Source organism: Mytilus californianus, unplaced genomic scaffold (genome assembly GCF_021869535.1).
Source record: "Mytilus californianus isolate M0D057914Y unplaced genomic scaffold, xbMytCali1.0.p SCAF_7, whole genome shotgun sequence".
Lineage (NCBI taxonomy): Eukaryota > Metazoa > Mollusca > Bivalvia > Mytilida > Mytilidae > Mytilus > Mytilus californianus.
Window position 1 is genome coordinate 6,124,304 of NW_026262723.1, and position 23,392 is coordinate 6,147,695.

At 32.5% G+C, this 23,392-nt stretch overlaps 4 protein-coding genes across 7 annotated transcripts in view; 2 read left to right on the forward strand and 2 right to left on the reverse strand.

The window, feature by feature from the left end:
* Nucleotides 1–278: 278 nt before the first annotated feature.
* LOC127709855 (40S ribosomal protein SA-like) lies at nucleotides 279–22,261 on the reverse strand. 2 transcript variants are annotated; one of them, XM_052215527.1, is made up of 6 exons: nucleotides 22,252–22,261; nucleotides 4,569–4,735; nucleotides 3,615–3,820; nucleotides 2,754–2,912; nucleotides 1,221–1,349; nucleotides 279–656 (listed from the first exon to the last, which is right to left on the reverse strand). In XM_052215527.1, the coding sequence occupies exons 2-6, from the start codon at nucleotides 4,699–4,701 to the stop codon at nucleotides 360–362; spliced, it is 924 nt and encodes a 307-aa protein (XP_052071487.1). In that variant the 5' UTR covers nucleotides 4,702–4,735; nucleotides 22,252–22,261; the 3' UTR covers nucleotides 279–359. The 2 variants fall into 2 exon arrangements, with proteins under 2 accessions (XP_052071487.1, XP_052071486.1); XM_052215526.1 differs by lacking the exon at nucleotides 22,252–22,261 and adding an exon at nucleotides 6,439–6,518.
* The window catches only part of LOC127709856 (protein N-terminal asparagine amidohydrolase-like), a 43,158-nt gene continuing 26,513 nt past the window's right edge, over nucleotides 6,748–23,392 (forward strand). The window contains exon 1 of one of the 2 annotated variants that reach the window (XM_052215531.1): nucleotides 6,748–6,806. The gene's annotated coding sequence lies outside the window, so the exon portion shown is untranslated. Of the gene's footprint in view, nucleotides 6,819–23,392 lie in introns of both variants that reach the window. The other variant, XM_052215532.1, reaches the window with a different exon arrangement.
* Nucleotides 7,147–10,525, forward strand: LOC127709854 (uncharacterized). 2 transcript variants are annotated; one of them, XM_052215524.1, is made up of 3 exons: nucleotides 7,147–7,581; nucleotides 8,610–8,769; nucleotides 9,405–10,525. In XM_052215524.1, the coding sequence occupies exons 1-3, from the start codon at nucleotides 7,281–7,283 to the stop codon at nucleotides 10,510–10,512; spliced, it is 1,569 nt and encodes a 522-aa protein (XP_052071484.1). In that variant the 5' UTR covers nucleotides 7,147–7,280; the 3' UTR covers nucleotides 10,513–10,525. The 2 variants fall into 2 exon arrangements, with proteins under 2 accessions (XP_052071484.1, XP_052071485.1); XM_052215525.1 differs by lacking the exon at nucleotides 9,405–10,525 and having other exon boundaries at nucleotides 8,610–8,926.
* On the reverse strand, nucleotides 12,672–17,988 carry LOC127709853 (uncharacterized). Its single transcript, XM_052215523.1, has 5 exons — nucleotides 17,767–17,988; nucleotides 16,917–17,320; nucleotides 16,067–16,321; nucleotides 15,545–15,643; nucleotides 12,672–15,043 (listed from the first exon to the last, which is right to left on the reverse strand). Exons 1-5 carry the CDS (start codon nucleotides 17,948–17,950, stop codon nucleotides 13,949–13,951), a joined length of 2,037 nt encoding a protein of 678 aa, XP_052071483.1. The 5' UTR covers nucleotides 17,951–17,988; the 3' UTR covers nucleotides 12,672–13,948.

Genomic DNA, 23,392 nt, shown 5'->3' on the forward strand with positions numbered 1-23,392 from the left:
AAAGTTTGAAGTGAATTTAACAAAAGACAAAAACATTTGGTGGAGATAGGCAGACATGTTGAATCCTATGTACTGTGATTTCATTATTATTTCAGGTATACTAATTTTTGTGTATTTTGTGTGTAGTTAAACCATGAAATTATATTTCAATGAAGCACAAATTTTCAATAGGCTTGTATGCTGTCTTTGGGAAAACCATGTAATCAAATATCCAGGAAAACAATTGAATCCACAGTACCTGTAAAATATCTTTGCAGAAGTCAAATAATAATACTTAATAAGTTGTTTTTCTATTTTATTTCTGAACTTAGTAGTTTTCATACTTAGTTATTGAATTGTTAGAATGTTCATATTGGATCCTAGTTCCAGTTGTCAGCACTGCTGCCACCCCAGTCGGTTGTTGGTGCTGGTGGGGCAGGAGTAGCAGACCAGTCGTCGGCACTTGCAGACCAGTCTTCAGTGGGTGCAGGGGCTGCACTCAGGTCAAATGGAGCAGCAGTTCCTGCTGCAGGTGGAACTGCAACAGCTTCTGTGGCCCAATCACTGGATTCTAGGGCAGGAGCCAGAGTCTCAGGTTGTGTATTCCATTGATCGGGAATGGTGGCATCATCTTTCTGTGGTGCTTTCTCAGCAATAGCCTCAGCTTCCTTCTCAGCCTGTATATGTATAAATATATTATATTTACATGGAATAGAAGAGGACATATTATGCTTAATTGAAATAATGAAGAAGGATATTTACCATGAATAAAAGACAGATATTAAGACATGCTTAGGGCTTTTCCAGATTTAAATGCAAAAAGGGGGGCATAGGAAGCACTCTAGTAACTAGTAAGAATTATAAGTGAAATGGAAATATTATATTATGGGTGGTCAGGGTCTAAAAAAATTGCCTCTCATCCCCCAATGGGTTTTAATCTCGAACAGCCCATTCATTATTAGCATGAAACATTAAAAATGAAGTACTCTTCACTTTATATAGTAATTACAAGGCTCTTTCTGTAAAACTGTTAGACTTTGTATATTAAAAAAATTAAGCTGACAGATAGGCATTAAAATTTGAGATGGAAATACATAAAAACAAAACTATTGAAAAATTCTACCAAAAAAAAACCCATGAGGTTTGATCTTTACAAGTTGTGTGCTGGCAGTCTTTTCTTATATTAGGTGCATTCTTGACCAACAAAACTATTCATGTATGGTATCTCACAATAATCTTACCTCTTCTGGGTCTCGGTAGAAATAGAGATCTACCATGACATCCCATGGATGGTCACGACTGATGGTTCCTCTAAGTCGAAGAACTTCTCGTGCCAATAACCACCACATTAGACCAATAGAATGGGTTCCCTAAAATATGCATTTTACAATTAGTTCTGCATTCAATTGTTTTAGCAAAGCTTAAATAATTTCAATTAATTTCTTCTTAAAATGGTTAAAAATGACAAACTTTCAAGCCTGGTTGTAAAGAGCAGTTCATGCAAAATTTATAATGGCAGGCCATAATCTTGCCGGCGAAATGACGATTTAAGTCGCCAAAGAATTTTGAAAATTGCTAAATCTCGCCGGCCGACTGACTTCATAGCGAAGTCAAATCGCTATCAAAATCGGTAAAAGGGAGACAACTTGTGATTGACAAGTCTCACAGGTAAATAAAAATGGCGGCTGACAAGGAAAATCGAGATTTTCGAAACGACCCAGGACTAATACTGTCAATGATCAAATTAAATAAATATAACGGCGACTTTGAACATCCTCGGATATAACTTTCAAAACTGTTCAAACGGAAAACTGACTGTCTGTTTAAGTTATCATTTTACGATAATTTTCATCTGAGGATGTTGCGTAATCACTCAGCTGATTTGTTTTATTTTTACAACTTACACGAGTCGGTCAATTTTACTATTCGGTAGGTAAAAGGTTGGAAGTAACGGTAGATTTATTATATTGATTGAATAAAAATTGAAATATAAAAGGTAGAAAGACTGATGATGGATAATGTGATGGCAAACGTACGACACTCGACCAGGTGGTGATCAGCAGTGGATTGTTTCTCACGACCATTTCGTTGATATGGATGATATTTTTAAAAAATGATAGAAATTAGCTCTTTGTCGGATAATTAATATGCGATTGAAAAATATTTTCATTTATAGACTTACAATCTTTTAACGATAATCTCAATTTACAACTAACATAATGTCCTGGACATTCAATAATGTTTTACAAAATAATGACAAGTGGTTATATTTTATCTGGACTTTTAAAAATAAATTGAGGCAGATGCACATGAATTTAATGCATCATAATCATGATAATATTACTAGGCTACACCCTCATGTCCCAATCAACAAATTTTATTTAGAACACAATGGTATCAATAAATAAATAACAACTATATATTGTCTAAACCTTTTTATTAAGAACTTTCTATATATACATTGTGTACAATAACATATGAAAAAACTGCAAGTATATCTTTTATTGAATATAAAACAATTTCCTTAGTGATAAGCATGAAAACACGATGCAACCGAAACGGTAATGGAATCTCACTTCTCCAAGAAATTGACCACTTCTCCCTTCTCTCTCTTGGAAGGAGAAGTCACTTCTCCCTCTTCAAAATCCTAGATTAGGCCCTGTAATGGGTTTAAGCATTTAAAGATTTAATCTAGTCCGGCATGTTGCCTTTATGTGAAGTTGAAACAAAAGTAGATTAGAAGACAAAATGTGTTGTACTATGGCAATACAAACCTTGTTGTTACATGGGATACCAACATCAACATATCTGAGTGGTGAATCAGTATTGCACAGGGCAATAACAGGGATGTTGACATAGGATGCTTCAGTTACAGGTTGGTGATCAGTTCTTGGATCAGTGACAACCAGTAAACGTGGTTCTCTGAAAGCAGCCTGAAATTACATAATGCCTTAAAACTCGTTGCAATTTTCATTATAGCTCAAAATGCAGTTATTTCTTAACTTCAGGACTTATGCTTTAACTGTGTTCTTGCATTCCGTCTAGTGGGAATAATAACATATTTGCCAGTCTTAAAATAAACCTTCCTGTTGGCACAACAAACTTCAGGAGAAATCCTATTCCTTTCAATTTCTATTCATACTGTAATGAAGTCTTTATGAAACTATTTGAAATTATTTTGATAAGGGGATTCCAATTTTTGATACTATGCCTCAATATCCTAAACTATGATTTTAAGAACTCACAAATATGACAAACTAATGAATATTTTCACAATCCACAAAAATTGATATTTGAAAAAAACTTTTAACGTTTACAGTACATTTGTTGTACTGTACTAGTCTAATTTTTCCTTTTTTCAGAAAAAAAAACAATTATATTTCAACTACACTTTTGATATTCACAGTTTTTTCTGGTATTGCAATGTACTATATGCCAATTCAGTCTTCAGATCAGAAAAATTAATGTGTCTGTATAATTTTGCAAAAGTTGCAAATATTTGATAGGTAGGTAATGTTGCTCAAATTGCCAAAACTGATTGATCTGGAAACCTGCAAATCTTTTGATTTTCTTTTCCAAATATATTCTATGATGTGGATATGCAGTTATTGCAAGTTAAAGCAACTTAGTTGTACCTGGATCTGATTGGTGAAAGTACCAGGAGTAAATCTACCAGCAATGGGTGTGGCTCCAGTGGCAGAGGCAAACTTTAGGACAGCTCTCTGTCCATAGGGTCTGGCTGAAATGACACATACATCAGCTGGGTTCTCAATAGCAGCAATAGCTCTGGCAGCCATAAGGAGCTTCTCCCATGTCCTCCTCAAGTTAATTATGTATGTACCTATAAAATGAAAAGCTTTATTCACTTTCTTGGTATATTGCCAACTGTCAGTATGTGTCAGTATGTGCATTTAACATTTAGTCACCGAAACATATTGCTTTATTTGACTATCAAAATAACTAAATACTTGTAGGACAAAACTACTAAAATATCATATAACTGTCAATTTCCTAGGTTTTTCCTTTTTAGTACTTTTCAATTATTGGGACCAAAGTACTAACCTATAGCAGCCTTTACATAGATAATGAAAGCTGTTAATTGCTTTGGTTTCATTATATTAAATTCATAAGGGTTTCATCTGAGCCTTTCACTAAGGAGTTTTATTCATATATTCCATAAAATATATTCAAATCTGACAACGCCATCAAAGATTCAAAAACTTCCAATATGCAACGTCAAATGAAACAAATGATTCATAAGAAAGTAGAAAATAATCTTGATTAAATTTTAAACAGGACTCTGGTCTAGATTTGTTTACCCTGCTTGAATATAAAAATAAAAATAACTTTCGACAGGATTAACCGAGGTCAAGCTACTACCAAAATACTGAAAAACAAATTTCTATCTCTAATTGCTATCAGTTGATCATGAAAACAAATTGTACAAATTTGTATTAATTCCTTGTAGAACTCTCATCTTAAGGTCACATTTAAACATCACTCATTGCACACAAGACTTTGAGAATTGTTATAAAAATATTTTTTTTCTAGGGATAATCCTTAATATGTTCATTTTGCCGACAGCTTACCATCAGGTTTTCGTTTGTAAACATACTGTTCCATCTGACAATCCACATTACCAGATCCTAAGTGAGTGGAACATGCTAAAAACTTGGTTATATCTTCCTCTTTCAGGGCGAGTACGTCTAATCCTCCGGACATCGTGGCGTTGATTTATGAGTTACGGTAACCAACGCTGAAATACAAAGTTCAAATTGCTAAAACATTTTGTACAGTACATGTATCTGTGCACAAGTACAGAAATTTGGTGTTAGAGGTCACCACACTTGTATTGTTGATGATTGGTTATCAATTTTATTGCCTTGCAGTCAAACATCTTATTTGCTATTGGAACCCCCCTCCCCCCTTTTTTTTTAAAGATCAATGCTTTTGAATGGGGACATATGGTTGGAACCCCCCCTCTTTTAAAAATGGCTGGATCCGCACATGCATTCAAATAGAAAATTGAGTGTAATTCTTGCATTGGTGTTAGTGTATTTGGGTAGATTTTCAGATTCCAAGTGATTTTGTAAAGAATATTAAGTTGGAACAGGTTTTGGAAGAATCTCATTAATGGGTATTATCCCTAGTGATGGGTATAATACATTGTATACCAAAAATTAGTTATCATTTTCAGTGATATTAAATAAAATTTGAATTTTTGGACATTGAATTCATTCTTACTTTTGAGACCAGGTTCAATACTAGCCTGGGATCCTGGCTTACTGCACGACAGTAGAGCCAGGCGGAATACGACGACATGGTTGCATCAATTGGATGTTAGAATGATGCATCTTGGGATAGCATCATTTCTTGACACATGGCGGTAAATATTTATATTGTCACGAATTCATTGAAAATTATTTTTCATTTCATTATACGAAATGCAAATTTCGAAAAATTTAGCATATATAATTGATTAACATCGTGAATCAACTGTTAATGATCTGATCAATATATTCCTTGTTTATAGAACATGCACATGCGCAGTAATTCAGTCCTGTTTTGCACTGATAGTTGGTCACATGGATTGTATTACGCCTGGCCCTATCGACGAAGTATTTGATTAGGTCAGGATGCCAGGCTACAGGTTCAAAAGAGAATTGAATAATAGTTAATGTCCTTTAAAGTTCAATTTGTTAAGCCCATTAACTTTTATCAAATCGTATTTCAGAAAGGGAGTCTGGGCAAAATGTAGTCCTATTAATTATGACGTCTTGGAAGGCTATTTTAAATTTTTGCTTTGATGCCTTCCTACGATTAAGGCGTCATAGAAAAAAATATAATAGCCTTTCAAGACGTCATAATTATTTGGACTAGGCAAAATGTTCATTGTTGCCCATCATTATGATGTTTGCACCACGAAAACGCATCACACAGGGGACAGGTGGGTGGTTCCGAGATATATTCTTTACCTCTGCAAAAGGAGGAGATCGGTACAGTTTGAAATCATTATGCAGTATTGATGCAAGTAGCTTTTTAATTTCACTATTTAAAGTATTTTCAATTTTGCTTTTAAACTTTTGAAAATTGTTGAAATGAACCCCGACTCCACCCTGGGAACAGTATATCTAATCTAATGTCAATATATATGTTCCTGCTCCACCAAGGGCAAGACAATAAAAGTTAAAAAAAGATATACAACAGCAAAGAAAACTAAAAGACTCAGATTTTAATAAATGAGTATTTCTTAGTCCAAACAATCATATGCCTATTTTTTTTATAAAACCACGTGTAGCACTGTAGATCAAACATTTATTGACTTTGGGTGGTACTTTGTTATAGTCGATATCTATTATATTCTGGCTGATAATTGTAGATAATGTATTGGATTAACTTCATTGCAACAACATTTTTATTTTCAAAAAGAAATAAAGACAATTCAAGAGAACTGCTTACAATGCGTCTGAAGCCAAATGGAGTTTGACGAAAAAAGGAAGTTCAACGTGCTTTGCGTAGGGTTTACATGCGCAAAAGCAAGGTTCGTGATCCGGTTTTGCTAGAAGAACTATGCCGAAAAATATTAAATGGACTTTTAAATGTCACTCAGTTGACAGATTTTAACCATATATTCATTCTGTAAATCTAAAATTACTTTTTTTATTTCTATTGACTTATTTTAATAAAAAAAAAAAGTTTTCATTTCGGTGTTAAGTTATTCAGGAATTTTTGTTTACACGGGATTGCAATCCTTTTATTTATAATGTACTAACCGGAACATGTAGTCTGCAGATTCCCATTGGAAACTGAAAGCTGATTGGAAAAATGTAAATCTTATGGTATTTACAGCTTTAGTCTTTGGTGCTAAATTTAAAGCATTTTTGTACTGGTTACACTTACAGCCAATGCTGTCTAATACCATTTTTTTCTGTATTGCAAACTGAACTCAACTTTAAGAGATTGCTTATTTTTTATTTTTTAAAGATTAATACATCATTACATGATCATTATTACATGCAATAATATAAACGGTATCCGGTCGTTCCGTCCCCAAACCGATCCGGCCCCAAGTAACTCGAATAATTCTGCGCCCTCTAGCGGCCTATAGCCTATCGAGGTACCTAACTCGAATAATTCTGCGCCCTCTAGCGGCCTATAGCCTATCGAGGGCTTGAAGGCATACAGTGCAAATATCTCGTCAGTCGTTCCCTGTAAGAGGGAACCAATCAGTGAACTCAACCTTTCGATTTTGCGCGCTTACAACTTCCTGTAACTTTTAATGCGGGTATTTCAAAACAAACATGGATGCTGACCAATCACTTCAAATAATACAAGATAGATACGACTTTATATTCAAAGAAAAACAACTAGATTCTGTCAAATCCATCCTGAAAAACAAGGATTGTTTCATTGTATTGCCAACTGGATATGGAAAATCCCGCATTTACTTCCATTTACCAGAGCTATTTGAGATGACAACAACGAAGAAATCGTCAATTCTGGTTATATCACCGTTACAAGCCCTCATGTTAGATCAGATGAAAAAGCTTCAAGACATGGGTATAACAGCCACAGTTGTAGGAGAATGTCAAAAAGATAAAGGTTAATATATTGTAATTTCGATTTACTGAGAGGGTTGGCCTTAATTAGTTAGAGAATCCGTCATTAAAAAAAGGGGGAAGGTTGATGTTTTTTTTTATCTCATAAATTAGTCATAATATTTACTAGAATGATATTATATTTAAAAAAATTATGTTGAAATTTTATCATGAATATTGAAACTGAAATTCCAAGTTAACTGATATGCATAATAATTAATATAAATACCTCAATTGGTAAACAAAAGCTCATCATTATTACCAAGACTGGCAAGACTGTCTTTCTCTTTCATATCAGAGTGTTTAAACACAGGGACTCGGTTAGCAGATTAAAATTTTGTTAATCAATGTTTTTTATATTTTTTTTTAGTATTTCCTGTCTATTTGTATTACTTTATTAACATATTTGACGATGACATCGATATTTCTTTATTTTCTAGCAATGTGCAGTTTTCTATCCATATCCGTATACAGAAAAATCTATCGATATTTCTTTGTTTTCTAGCAATGTGCAGTTTTCTATCCATATCTGTATACTGAAAAATCCTAATCTGCTAACCGAGTCCCTGTGTGTTTAAATATATTTATAAAAGATAGTTTTATAAAGCAATATAATAATCTGTAACTTTTCATTCATGTCAATTACTATTTATTTATTTTAATATTTGCAACAGGTCTCAACCATTTCTTGTTAATGATTATAAAAAGATGAGGTATGATTACCAATGAGACAACTCTCGACAAGAGACCAAATGATACAGAAATTAACAACTAGGTCACCATACTGCCTTCAACAATGAGCAAAGCCCATACCGAATAGTCAGCTATAAAAGACCCGAAAATGACAATGTAAAACAATTCAAATGAGAAAACTAACGGCCTAATTAATGTACAAAAAATGAGTTTGTGCAAATAAGATATATTATATAATATGTATTTTTATTGTGTTATTTTTTCATTCTGAAATTTTTTATTTCCCTTATGTGTTGTATGTACATTTTTTGGCTAAAGTTCAAAATTTTTGTTTTACAGGTGTGGCTGATAGAATATCTGCAGGAGATTACTCTATAGTTTTTTCATCCCCTGAGGCTGCACTCCTGCCAGGTTTATGGAGAAGAAGTCTTACAAGTGGAAATTTCAACACTGCTGTAAAAGCTGTAATCATAGATGAGGCCCACTGTATAACTGAATGGTGAGGACAGTTTCTAGTTGCATGTATACACAGTGACACCAGAATTTAATATTTTCAGAATTATTTTCCTCTATTGTTTTTGTCATTTAATTTAAATTGGGGCCATCTTAAAAGTATTAAGGTCCTTAAAAGGCTATTTCAGTACTATTCAAATAAACTCATAGATACATGTACCAGGATTGAAATTTTATATTTACACCAGACGCGCTTTTCGTCTACAAAAGACTCATCAGTGATGCTCGAATCAAAAAATGTTTAAAAAGCCAAATAAAGTACTAGAGATTAACTTTTTTACATCAAATTCTTCAAACAAAAAAAGCTGAAAAGGATTTCTGTGTATTTGAATAAAATGGGATATACAGCTAACTGCCGTTTATTTACTTTCAACTTACTTTTATTTTCTTTTTATCTTAACAATTTTTTATTTCACTATCTATATTTATTGATAATGTTGCCATAACAACCATTATTGTAACATTTACTTCCGTCTTTTGTGGCGGCATAAAAATGAGTTTTATTAATCTTGGCAGGTTAGTAAAAATTGTAAAGATATAGTTTTTGTTTACCTTTATACTTTTTTTTGTGATATGTCATGATCAGAAGTCAGTAGATAATATTTGTAATTGTCCTTTCAGGGGTGCTGAATTCAGACAAGAATATTCCATGCTAGACGAGTTGAGATCTATTTTTCCTGAGAAAACACCATTTGTTGCTCTAACAGCAACTGCAACCAAAGAAATGAAACTTGAAATTCTGAAAAAACTCAACATGGACCAAGACAGGACAGATACAATATGGATGCTTCCTGAAAGACCTAATTTAACGTACGTTGTTAAGAAAACCACTAAGCAAATGAGCGACTTGCAATGGATATTGGATGATATAAAGGTGAAAGAAGGAAAGGCTAAAAAGACCATTGTCTATTGTCGTAACATAAGTTCATGTGCAGCATTATATGAATACTTTTTCTATGAACTTTCAGAAAGTGCAGATGATGTTCACAGTAGACGCATTGCCATGTTTCATCGTTCTACAGCTGAAACAAACAAAGTGCATGTTATGTCTGAATTTCCCAAGATAGATAGCAAAGTACGTGTTGTGTTTGCAACAATTGCATTTGGAATGGGTGTTGACATTGCAGATGTTGAGCAGATTATCCACTGGGGTGCTCCTCGTGGACTAGAACAATTCACTCAGGAGAGTGGTCGAGCAGGTCGAGACGGAAGACATGCATTGTCAGTTGTTTATTATTCAAGTTTTGACATTTCCAAAGGCAGGTGTAAAGAAAGTGTAGTTGATTTTTGCAAGAAAGTGAAATGTTGCAAAGAAATTTTGAGTGACTACTTTAGTCTAGACAATAAGCCACACCGCAGCACAACAAAGACTTGTAAATGTTGCTCATTCTGCAAAGCAAACTGTGAATGTGGGTCTTGTGATAGATTAGACTTTATTCATAATATTGCCTCGACACAGCAACAATATAAATTACAAGATGAAGATGCTGATCTACACAGACATATCAGTGACAATGAAAGCATTCTCCTGAAAGAGAACTTGCTCGATTTTTTGAGTATACTTGAAGATGAGGATGCACCAGGCTGCACATATCTCAACGACTCAGCAATCAATGAAATCGTTCGTAACGCGCCTTATCTTTACTGTGAAGAAGACATAATTTCACTTGGTGTTGGTGATATTGAACTTGCCAGAGAAATACTTTTGTTGATTGAAGAAATTGTCTAATAAAATTTATTAAATATTCCACAATCTCCATTCAATAATGTACCGGTATGTCATTATATAAAAATAAGGTATGACTGCCAATGATTAGACTCTCCACCCGACATCAAATAACATAGAAGTAAACAACTAGAGATCGCTGTAGGGTCTTCAACAATGTGCAAAACCTATACTCCATAGTAAGCTTTTACGGCCCCATAATGACAAATGTAAAACAATACAAACTATAAATTCAGAAAACCTAGCTGCCTGATTTGTATACAACAGAATGAATGAAATTAAAACAAGTTTATATTCAACAACAAACCACAACCACTGAAACTGCAAGCCTTTCCAAAGCAAGAAGTAGAGCTCGGTCATATTCTTCAATGATCTTTTGTTAATACATGTATGTTCTATTGTCTCTGGACCATTAAAAATCCATTAACGAGATCCTGATGCATTGATTTTTGTTTGCTTTATAATGTCCAGTAGCAATATATAGTGTTGCATATTCATGACAATTAATCCCATTTGAGTAATTTTTGTCGAGACTGCGACTTTTGTAGCAGAAAGCTCGACATAGGGATAGTGATCCGGCCGCAGCGTTAGCTTACTTCTTAAAAGCTTTATATTTTAGAAGGTGGAAGATCTGGATGCTTCATACTATGTATATGGATGCCTCATGTTACGAAGTTTCCGTCAGTCACATGTCCAATGTCCTTGACCTCAGTTTCATGGTTCAGTGACTACTTGAAAAAAAAGTTAAGATCTCTTATTATAAGTAATAGGATAACTATATTTGGTATGTGCGTACCTTGCAAGGTCCTTATGCCCGTCAGACAGTTTTCACTTGACCTCGACCTCATTTCATGGATCAGTGAACAAGGTTAAGTTTTGGTGGTCAAGTCCATATCTCAGATACTATAAGCAATAGGTCTAGTATATTCGGTATATGGAAGGACTGTAAGGTGTACATGTCCAACTGGCAGGTGTCATCTGACCTTGACCTCATTTTCATGGTTCAGTGGTTATAGTTAAGTTTTTGTGTTTTGGTCTGTTTTTCTTATACTGTATGTAATAGGTCTACTATATTTGGTGTATGGAAATATTTTATGATCTATATGTCAGTCACACAGGTTTTTTTTACCTTGACCTCATTTCCAAGGTTCATTGCTCAGTGTTAAGTTTTTGTGTTTCGGTCTGTTTTTCTTAAACTATAAGCAATAGGTCAACTATATTTGTTGTATGGAAGAATTGTTAGCTGTCCATGCCTGCCTAGCATGGTTCATCTGACCTTGACCTCATTTTCATGGTTCATTGGTCAATGTTGAGTTTACTTGGTTAATGTTAAGTTTATGTGACAGTTGTAATAAAGCTTTATATTTAGGACTATCAACATAATATCAATGATAAGTAAAGAAGACGAGACATTTCAGCGTGTGCACTCTTGTTATACTTTCTACCTATACCAGCATACTGTTCAGGGGCAACTATTTCATGCATACTTAGGTCAAGTTTAAATTTATAGCATTATTCTTTGTTTTTTGATTTTCTTTGAAATTTCTTGGTGAAACTATATATACAATATTGATTCAGACTTATTTGTCCAGTTAAGTTATCCAATGAGTGCACATGTACATTTACTGGTTCCAGTTTCATTCAATTGGCATGATTGGGACTTTCACGGATTCTGAAACAATTATTTGAATGTGATAAACAATACGTTATGGAGTGTGTAGTATTTTGGTAGCATATAGGACGAAAATTAAATCTTATTTCATTGAGAATTATTCAATAATTTCTTTTCATCTTTGTAACTGTTCTCAATTTTTACTACTAAAAGTAGAGCAATATAGAATGTAGGACAATATAAATATGGTATACTATATTGATGTATGAATGTATAGCATATTTATATTTAAATAAATTGGTTTTTTATTGTTGTACAGTGCAGGTGACATGTTTTTGTTCAAATCCTTGGTCTTTAGACAATAAAGTTGTCTTATTGGAAATCCACACATTCATTCACGTTACTTTTTAATGACTCTCATGTTTTTGGTTTGGTTGTATTGGTAAGTTGCTGTTTCTGTTGTTACACACTCAATAAAACTGATAGACCTGGTATATAAATTTAATACAAGGAAAATTTTTAAAACACAACACACATGAAAATTCACAAGTTAGTTTCAATATTATATAAAAAAGCACTGAAAATGAAATTATATACATGTAGCTACTTTCTGTACAATAAAAATTTATATAATCACAACATTAAAGTACTTTGACAAGTATCAATATTATATAAAACAGCACTGAAAATGATTTTAGATACTTTCTTGAAATTGGTAATTTAATATTTTTGAGCTGGATCAAATTTTTAGAGGTATTAAGTTCACGTGTATATACATGTATGTCATCAGATGAAATTATATCTTCCATAAAAAAAAAAGCACTGCAAGCAAGAAACCATTAAAAGCACTAAATAAATAAGTATTATTAACACAGGTAAAAAATCAACTATATACATTGCCACTTATATTGGAAATAAAATATTTTAAACTAGGCGGCCAAAACTCATCACCTTTGAAGTAAATGGATTTGTAATATAAACACTGATTCATATTTTATATTACTTGACTCTGGTGAAAAATACTTCTGTGTGTCAATTAAAACAATCTATATAAAAATGTACATATATATAAAAATCTATAGTAAATTATAGGTCAAAATAGCCAGTGGAACTTCTTTTTTGGCAAGCATGGAAAATGGACTACTTCATTCATTGTTTATAAGAATCAACAAAAATGTTTAAACAATAATCTATTTGAAATGTCCATTTGTTCTCTATAAATTATGCTTTATTTCTGAATTGAAAAACAAAAAACAAAAATTGCAGCATTGCCTTATTAACTTGTGTGTTAGAGCAAGATGATACAGAAGATGTGAAAAATTTGTTACATCAACACAGCACTGATTATTGCTGTATACCGGTATACATGAGAGTCTGAAAGGGGTACATGTATACATAGGTAATAGGAGAAAGAATGTGCAGAATGAAGGGCTAAATAAATACAAAAATTGAGAAAAAAACAAAATAGAGAATAATGGGATGCTTAAATATAAAGACTAGAGATTTTCATGCCAAATTAATAAAGAATAGAGAAAATGGCTATAAAAATTTAAGAATACAGAACAGAAGGAGCCCTCCCCCATCCACACCCTCATATATACAAAAAGTTATTCTGAGCTTTAGTTTAGCAACAGAACTACATGTAATTGGAACACTGTACATTTCTATTTGGACTCGAATTCAGTGTGAAAATAGAAATTTGTTAAACATATTCAATAAAAAATGACTTTTGCAACAACAGTTGCAAAAAGCATACATGTAAGGTAAAGGTATAAATATCACAATATGAAAATAAACTATTGCACTATTTGTAATGTCATCACAGCACTATATACGGTATGAGCGATTTCTCTGCTGACGAGCACATTCTTCTTTCTTCCCTGTCAACCAACTGAAAAAATTCTTTCCATTAAGTCTACTATTTGGGTCATACTCCATCGTCATGAAGGATCTATGGCTGCGACCGGGTATTCTTTCAAACAGCTTTTCAACTTTAAGACTGTCCACAAGCTTATTTATGTCTTTCTGGATAGAAGGCTTTGAGTTTGCTGGCTTTCCAAAAAACTGTTGCAATCCTTTGGTGTAGCCATCAATAAGGTAGTTGCATCCTTGCAAGCTTCGACCACAACGCTGTATAGCAGTAGATGTAAGGTTACCTCTTAAACCGGTTAAGCCGTCTTTCGCCCTCATATTCATGAATTCTAATGCTAGATCACAAGGAATGTTTCCTCCTGGTCCACCATGAATATTCACAGTACGATTATACTTCAGTTCATGGGCCTTTTTTGGTGGCAATATAGCAAGAAGCTGAGCTTGCAGTTTAAAAGCTAACAGCCTGTACTTTGTATGGTTGGTGTACGAAAACCTTAGCATGTCGAAACGCCACATTCTAACAAGTCTATCTCCGTCATTTTCTTTGGCTGCATCTTCTCGGCACCAATCCATCAGCCCTTCTCGCAACAAACAACAAGAATAATTAAATTTTTTGTCTTCCAGCTTGGTAGTTTTAGTGTCTATATCTGTTTCTTTCTCTTCATTAATATTTTCGATTTGACCAACATTTCCTAAAATTTCCAAATTTTGGTACTGGCATGTTTCTCTGTGTCTCTGGCGGCAACGTCCATCAATGGAAAATGTCTTCGGACAACCCGGAAACCCACAGCTAGTTCTTTTATTGGTGTTATTATCTGCTTCTCCCTCATGTGTAAATTTAAAAGTCTCAGTGGCAACAAACTTATTGACGATGTCACTAGACAATTTCTCTAGAAATGTCTTTTTCTGTTCATTTGTTTTTAAATTTTCAATATGTACATTCAATTCATCTGCACTGTTTATGTTTAAAACCTCAAAGGCAGCTAAAACAGCATAGCCTTGTGTTGCAAATCTAATGAACTCTCTGTCATCATTAACTGCACTTGACACCTGAAACATAAACAAAAATTTATTTGTGTTTTAATTAGAGACAAACAATTCAAAGCACCACAAAGCAAAGACTGATATTCATAAGCCAAGTGAAATATTTATATATAGCTTAATATTATGTGATATGGGTTCTGATCATTGTTGAAGGCTTTATGCTGACTTATAGTTTTTCCAACTATCAAATGCTATATACTTACTAACATCTATGTCATAACAAAATAACAATAACACGTACATGGGTACATATCTGTTTTAATTTGTAACTACCGTAACTGAATGGCAATTTAAGTATTTATTTATAAATAAATTTATGTAGTCATTCCATTATATTTATTGTCATTAAAAAAAATTAATGGCAATAAACATATTTGTATGTATTACTTTTGAATTGCTAGAAATTTCACATCTATGTTAACAATATTTTAAAATATAATGTATACAATATGTACATTTGTACTATTATTTATGGATCAAAACCAATGATTAAACATTTACACATACCTGTGATTTTACTCCTCTTCTGTCAAAAAGATTTCTTAGCTGGAACAGTGTTCCTTTCTCTCCAGATGATGTTCCTTTATATAACAGGTTAAATGTTTCCTGATGAGAAATAAGAATGTTGTGAAATATATATATAAAAAAATACTGATATAGAATTTAATTATAAAATATCTAAGCTTTCAGGAAATGCAAATACTTGCCAAACTAATTTCCTTCAACATAACAAAGTAATCATAAACATTGTTGAAGGCCGTACAGTGACCTATAGTTGTTAATTTCTGTGTCATTTGGTCTCTTGTGGAGAGTTATCTCATTGGCAATCATATCACATCTTCTGATACTTGAGACAGCACCCATCAAATTTTGTTTACCCAATTGTCAAAATAATGATTGAAAAAGAATTCTTGCCCTTAATATGATATATTTATATATACATGTACGTGTAAAGGGTTTACTAAACATGTGTAAGTTGTTCAAAGCAAACAGTTCTTCCCAAAGTAAATAAATGAAATTTCTTAATACCTGCAAAGAAATAACATGTCCATGCCAGTCTTCTGATTTCCACGTAAAACCTTCAAGTCTGTCTTCTTCAGTAATTGCATCCATTCTTGCCCGACTTGCTGCCTCACCACGCTCAACGCTTAAGGCATCCCCTCCTAACAGTATTGGTATAAATTTTCCGTCATTGGTTTTTGGAACATATTGTTGTAAATGCTGCACAACTTCTATCATCTGCTCTGTGATATTCTCATCCTTTTCTAAGATCCCCAAAGGTACCTTGAATCAAAAAACTTGATTTTAATAAATTTCAACAAGAGATATAAATATTACATGGGGAAGCAAATGATTCAAGCTAAACCAATTTTAAATCGATAAAGTTTCATGTACTTAATAAAGGAGAAGATATGTTTCATTCTTTTAAAAATGTGTAAGATTAATTAAAACCTAAATTTATATTGACATTTAACCAGTAAGATAGAGAAATTATTGTTGAAGGGGTTATATGAATCATTAAAGTTGGGGTATATTACACAAGTTTCAGATTTTTTACAATAACAAATACTTCATTTGATTTGTACTATACCACACAAATTTGTTTGTCAAATTGATAGTTAAAAAAAAACAACCAACAAATAGTATTAGTCTTCCTTAGAAAAGGTCTGTTTAGTACTTATATATATACATGTATGTGTTAATTTGTTTTGTAACCGTCCAATATATTCAATTTTCACTTCATCTTCTATTTTTAAAATTCTGGAGTTATCTCATTTCTTCAGAAAATAATTTGTGTACCGTTTGAACATTGATTGATTACGTAAAAAACATGATTGATTTCAATTTAAAAAAAAAACAACTGAATAAATTTACTTACTATATCACTTTTTTTCTCTGAAGCCTTGGAGTACTGATGTTCAATGTGAAATGTGACAAGGTCTCTAAAATCTTTAAGTTCTGGTATATAGGTGACTAAAGCCCTCTGAATTAATATTTGAAAATCTGCATATAAATCATCATGGTCTGTCTGGTTTGGAACGAAAGCTTCATTCGGTATCGACAAAATGTCTGCCTGTGGCAAAAGTGACTCCAAGTCTGTCGTTACTCTGTGTTGTATTCCAATTGAATGCACCAGATTATGTACCTTGTTTGAGGTATCCAGTGTCTTGTGCCTGGTTTTCTGGTGCAGATTTAAATTATCCATCACAATCTGAAAGGGTCCAGATTCTGATGATGCTTCTACCGGTATAGTTGTTGTGAATGGTGAATCCATATCAATTGCTGGAATAAAAAAGTTCATTGTTATCTGTGTGCTACATGTATACGAAATTTTAGGGGAGCTAATGACTGTTCATAATTGAATGTTAAGCAATCATTCCACATCTTTTTTATAACTCTAAGCAGGGAAATAATGCCTTGTTTTAATCAGACAAAATGATGCCCATGTATTTACACTGAAAATAAAAGTTTAAAATTATAATATATTATTACGAACTAGTTATACATGTATGTTAAGGCCATAGAGTCGCATAGACAATACAATTATCAAGTATGATGTTGAAAATGTAATATATTCAGATGAATATATCATATTAAATATCAAAAGAAGTGAACCCCCCTCTTTCAGTTTCCATTTTTTTCATGACAACCCGACCCCCCATTTGGAGATAAAAATCAATAATGACAAGTACCTGCTCCCTTAAAAAGTAAATAAAGCCATCACTTACACAAGTCTATCTTGCAGGCTGGTGTTTGAAGTAACTCCTCTGACTCATAGCTTCCACATTTTATTGGTGTAGGTAAATGTAAATTTTCTTGACTCAAATCAGGATTTCCTGATGTGTCAAGTCTGGAATGGTCAATTGGAGATTCAAACAAAGGTTCAGCAGTGTATATACATGTATCCTCCATCTTGGTTTCAGTTTCTATATCTATGGGGATTGCATAACTATGATCATCTGCAAAGAAAGACACAAGTTAATCTTTATTCAAAATTGTAGTTTTCATGCATAAGGCCTACACAATTTTTTGCTAATTATGATCACACCCACCAATATATCTAAAGTTTATTGATCCTATAACTCTAGCTAATGAACTATGGAAGTCATCACTACAACATATTTTATGTGAAAACTTTTTATCCCAAACCCTATTCATTTTAGTAAACATAATTTTAAATTGTACATATATTAAACTGTAGCTTCAATTTTCTACGTGTAGTAAAAAAAATGTACCATTGCATCGTAAATATAAAATATTCAAAATGATAAGGTATTCATTGAACACAATTATATTATAACTACATGTATACTAGGCATATACAAGTACATGTACATGTATTTCATTTTCAAATTTGTACATGTATATTACTATTCATTAAATATGTTATAAAACTGTATAATTTTTATATAAATGATTAAGTTTATTATTTCAAACAAATACAACATGGACATACTAGTACATGTACACTTAAAAACTTAAATTGACTAAATTTATTTAGATAAAAAGATTAATACTGAGGCTCGTAGAAAATTATATAATTCACAAGACCAGCATATTTTGTTTAATATTTTGAAAAAAGTTACAAGACATGTACCTAAGCTTGAGTCCTTCGTATTACTATTTTCTTTGTTATGCATCTCTGCAACCTTATTAGCCCATTTCTTCACTGGCAGGTCAAAACTCTCACATATTCTGTCAATAGTGGACAATGTTGATTTGTATGATGTACACAGTCCTGCACGGTTGAATGTAGTGTAAACCTGAAATCAAATTCCATCTAAATTTAGAGCATTTCAGATCAATACATACTAATTCATAGAAACAATTATACTACGAAAGCAAGGAGATATGGTATTTCCTAGACACCAAAAAGTAAAAATTGTATGAATGGTTGCATATTTGAGAACAAAACAACTACCAGTGTACTCTACACACTACATGTACATTTTAGCCAACTTTATTTTTCTTAATAGGGAAGCGGAACACCACTAATTTTTTTACAAGTTTTACACATGTAAATACATCCTTTTTAAAATTCAGATAAAAATAAAATTATATATGCCCCTTGACTCACATGACTAACTAATTAATATAAATTTGGGTAAGCATTCTTAAGTTAATTGTTACTTGTACATTAACTGTACTACTGACCAAATACAAATCTCCTGACCATTTACACTATTATTTACCAAATTCATACATGTACATGTAATAATTATATTTAGTATGCCAGTCTGAAAATTTGAAATTCATATTATTCCACTCTAACTCAAGTCCACAAGTTAAAATTTTCACTTAACCAAATACTAATCTTGCTATCTTTTATATATTTACCTTAGTTCTTACATGACCCCTGAACATTAGTACACTGTTTATTGCTTGAAAAGTGTTGATCTGTTGGTTTCTTGAAAAAAGTAGGATGGCAAGACTTGATACAACTCTTGGCATGCTTGGTACATTATTCTCTTTTTTGCCAGCAAGAAGTCTGAGGAGGTCAACTGTAGTGGGGCATGTGTTCAGCAATTGCTTATGTACTGTCTTCCATGAAAATCTAGCTATATTTGATCATCTCAACACAGAGTTCTTATCTGAACATACTTTGTTTACTTCCTGGTTTATAGTTTTCTTAACAGTGTTAACTAGTTCTTTCTTGACTTCGTCAATTTGAAGTAGATGGTTCAGTGCAGTCTTGTATTGTTTCATTACAAGAGCCCTACAGGCCAGCTTAGTAGGTCCTTGTAAATTAGTTTTTCTTTTACTATGGCGGTAATCAATTTGCACCTGGAAAAAAAGTAAGAAATGTACATTACGTGTTATAATTTTGTTACTTATCATGCTTATAAATAAGAAAGAAAATAAATTGCTTACAAAAGCTTACAGAACTGGCTACATGTATAATGAACATGTACAATAGCAAAACTTGTTGCATTCCTTAATACCAGTAAACTGAGATACATGCATATTTCAAATAAGTTACACAAATGCTGCATTACATGTATGTTGAGTTGATTTTTTTCTAAATCAAGAAGTGGGAGATACAATTGCAAAGTTAAAAAATCATGGCTTAAGTCAGGGTATTTGTAATTTACATGTAAAAAAGGTTCAATGATCATTGGTTTAAGAATTTAATGTTATCTTATATATATATATATATATATATATATATACCTTGACTTTGGGGCCAGGGGACTGATTCTGTGAGTGTGACTGTGTTTGAGTTCTTGGAATGGGTGTAGAGAACTGCAGTCTCCTTCTATTGCCTTTAGGAGTTGATCCTCTGGGTGGACTCAATTTCTTTCCTTTTGGTGTACATCCAGTCTTAGAAGGGGTTAAACAGTCCCTGTTTCGCTTTACACTATTGTTGCCACGGACATATTCTAACTTGATGGTGAGATTCTTAAAGTTATTAGAAACTTTTTCTTTGAGAGTGTCAGTCAACTGTTTGCATTTTTTCTGGCTGTTGTATATGGTTTTAAGAGATTTAAAACATGCATCACATACATAAGTGTCTTCATTTTCTTCAACATACTTTCTCAACAGATTTTCCTCCAACTGGTAACAATTTGCAATAGTTTCAATTAGATCAACATCACTATGTTTCATAAGTTTACGTCTTCGCTCCGTTTTTAAATTGTTCACATCAAAATAATGTTGACAATGCAAACACGTGTTGTCAAATTCCATTGTTATGAAGGTGTTTACTTTTAATCATGCTCCGCCTTCTTTTCCAGCTATTTGCGAACAGGTAAATAGGTAATATAACCTAAGGAGGTTACTAATCGTATCATCTGTTTATGCTCCGCCTTTTTCTCCCGCCTAATCTGTTATTGTAAACAATTGCCCATAATTCACCGCGTCAATCAATTTCCGCTTTGACGCGTTCTAACTGTGTATGCATTCAGGCGTTAATGTAGCAATCGGAGATTAGACGGAGATCGGCGGAATATAACGACTGACATTATTCGGGTTAATGTTAATGTAGCAATCGGAGATTAGACGGAGATCGGCGGAATATAACGACTGACATTATTCGGGTTAGCCCCAAGTCGATCCGGCCCAAAGTCGATCCGTCCCAAGTCGATCCGGCCCACGTCGATCCGGCCCAAAGTCGATCCGGCCCCATAATAAAATATGAATAAACTATATTGACTTTGGAGGATTTTGTGACAAATTTTAACAGTATAAATGGAATTTGCAAAAAGTATCGATTGGTTTACCAGTCAAAGAATTATTTTAAATCGATACGAAAGTGAGTGTGATTGTGTCTGTTTGTATAGCAGCTTCAACATATTAATATGAAGTTATTTTCCATGATAACTTTGAATGTCATGGCGATTTTTATTTTATTTAATTCACACACAGAATAGCTAAATAAATATTTACAGTCCAGTGGAACCTATAAAATTTAACTCATCATATAATGACTTGTTTAATCAAATCATTAGTCTATAATTGGTTTGTTTATTCAACAATTGTCTGATGATTGTGAACTAAGGTAATGCCACTCGTAATCACTTAATTCAATCAAATCCTGATTGATTAAAGTTACGTAATCAACAAGGTCTTTATAGTTTGATCTTTTGTTTGGTGTTATTTGTTATAATAATTAATTGTATTTTTTTTTCAGGTAACATCAGAGGCTTCTATATAACACATGTTTTTTTTTTTTTGTAATATCGAATATAGTTAACATATTTTTTATTTAAGTTGACAATATTTTGAATAGTTCTGTATAGATAAAAGACAAGTTATATGACTATCCATTATTCTTTATTGCAAGATAATAACAAATTAATTACACTGAATGCACATTTTCACTCTCTAAAATATAATATCAGCACTACTTTAATATAACAATAAATTCATACACACTAACAAACACTCTATCTCTGACACTCACATAAATATATATAACTTTTTAATCATTTACACTAACAGTTACACTGTCACTTACATAATATAAAAGGGGTCACACTTGCAGCACTACAATAACATATACAGTTACTATCATACGCAGTACATATATAATATATAGAACAACTAACAGCACTATACTTGTTCAATTTGATTAGCACACCAATTGCAAGAACAAACGCACTATATTAGTCTAAACATAAAGAATTCTGGTTCAGGTTCAGGTGCTGCTTCTGGTTCAGGTGCTGCCTCTGGCTCGACTGGCTTACGAAGATCACATATATTTCTTCATTTACCATGCGTCTGTATTCCAGTAGAGATACTCCTATAAAGGAATTACAAAAATAATAAATATCTATCTTTATTATGTAAAATTCAAATATATGATACAACTTCATGATGCAAATATATAATACAAATATATGATGCAAATATTAAAACTGATAGTACGCTTTACTATTTTCGTTAAAATATTTTATTAATCTAAATACTCTGTTATGTTCAAAAAGTCAAATAAGAATAAATAAAGCAATCTTTATTTAGAATTATAAGCTTTTTACCATTTTACACCTGAAAACACGCAAATTAATATTCCCAGATTTAAAACAAAACTATATACTTTTTTTTCATATTTATGGTTTAATGATGAAAGCAAAAAAAAAATATTTAAGAATTTTATACAAAATTACAGTTTGATTATATTAAAGCAAAAAGTGAAAATAGAAATTCTGTTATATACGTTTGTATTATAATTATACCCAATCATCTTGAAAACTTGTAATGAAAACATAATCAATCTAGAGTGGGTGGCGCATATTCGCCTTGGACACATTTTCGCCGTTTTGCTATTTTTTCTGTAAAATTTGTGTGCCTTTACCCAATACTTGCCTAAATAGATGGTAAAGGCTGGTTGTAATGTTACAACTGTTGATATTCCTGTTTACCCCATTTCCAAGGTTATTCGCACATATTGAGAAATACACAGGTGTTTTTAAATGATTTTGGCAATTATGTAAGATTTATATGGCAATCATGCGCAGTCTTAAAGTAAATATTTGTGAGAAAAATCGTATAGGATTGATCTCTCAAGCTAATTCATGTAATTACAAACATTCGTTTTTATAATATACCAGGATAATGAGGATGGTCATATCATACATTGCGGCGAAAATGTGTCCCCCATGGTACACGAACAACTTGATTTCCTCTGGAGTTAGAACAATTAACCAATGTTTTGAAGATAATTTCTTTATCAAACAATTTTTTCATTTAGTTAAATTTCTGAAACCTTCATAAAAAGTTCCAAATATTCGAATGTAGGTCGGATGTAAGTGGAAATGAACGAATTATGCGGCGAATATGGGTCTCTCACTCTACTTGTTTTATACTCATCTAAAGAAAATATTTGTCAAAGGCCACTTTTTTTACCGTACACCT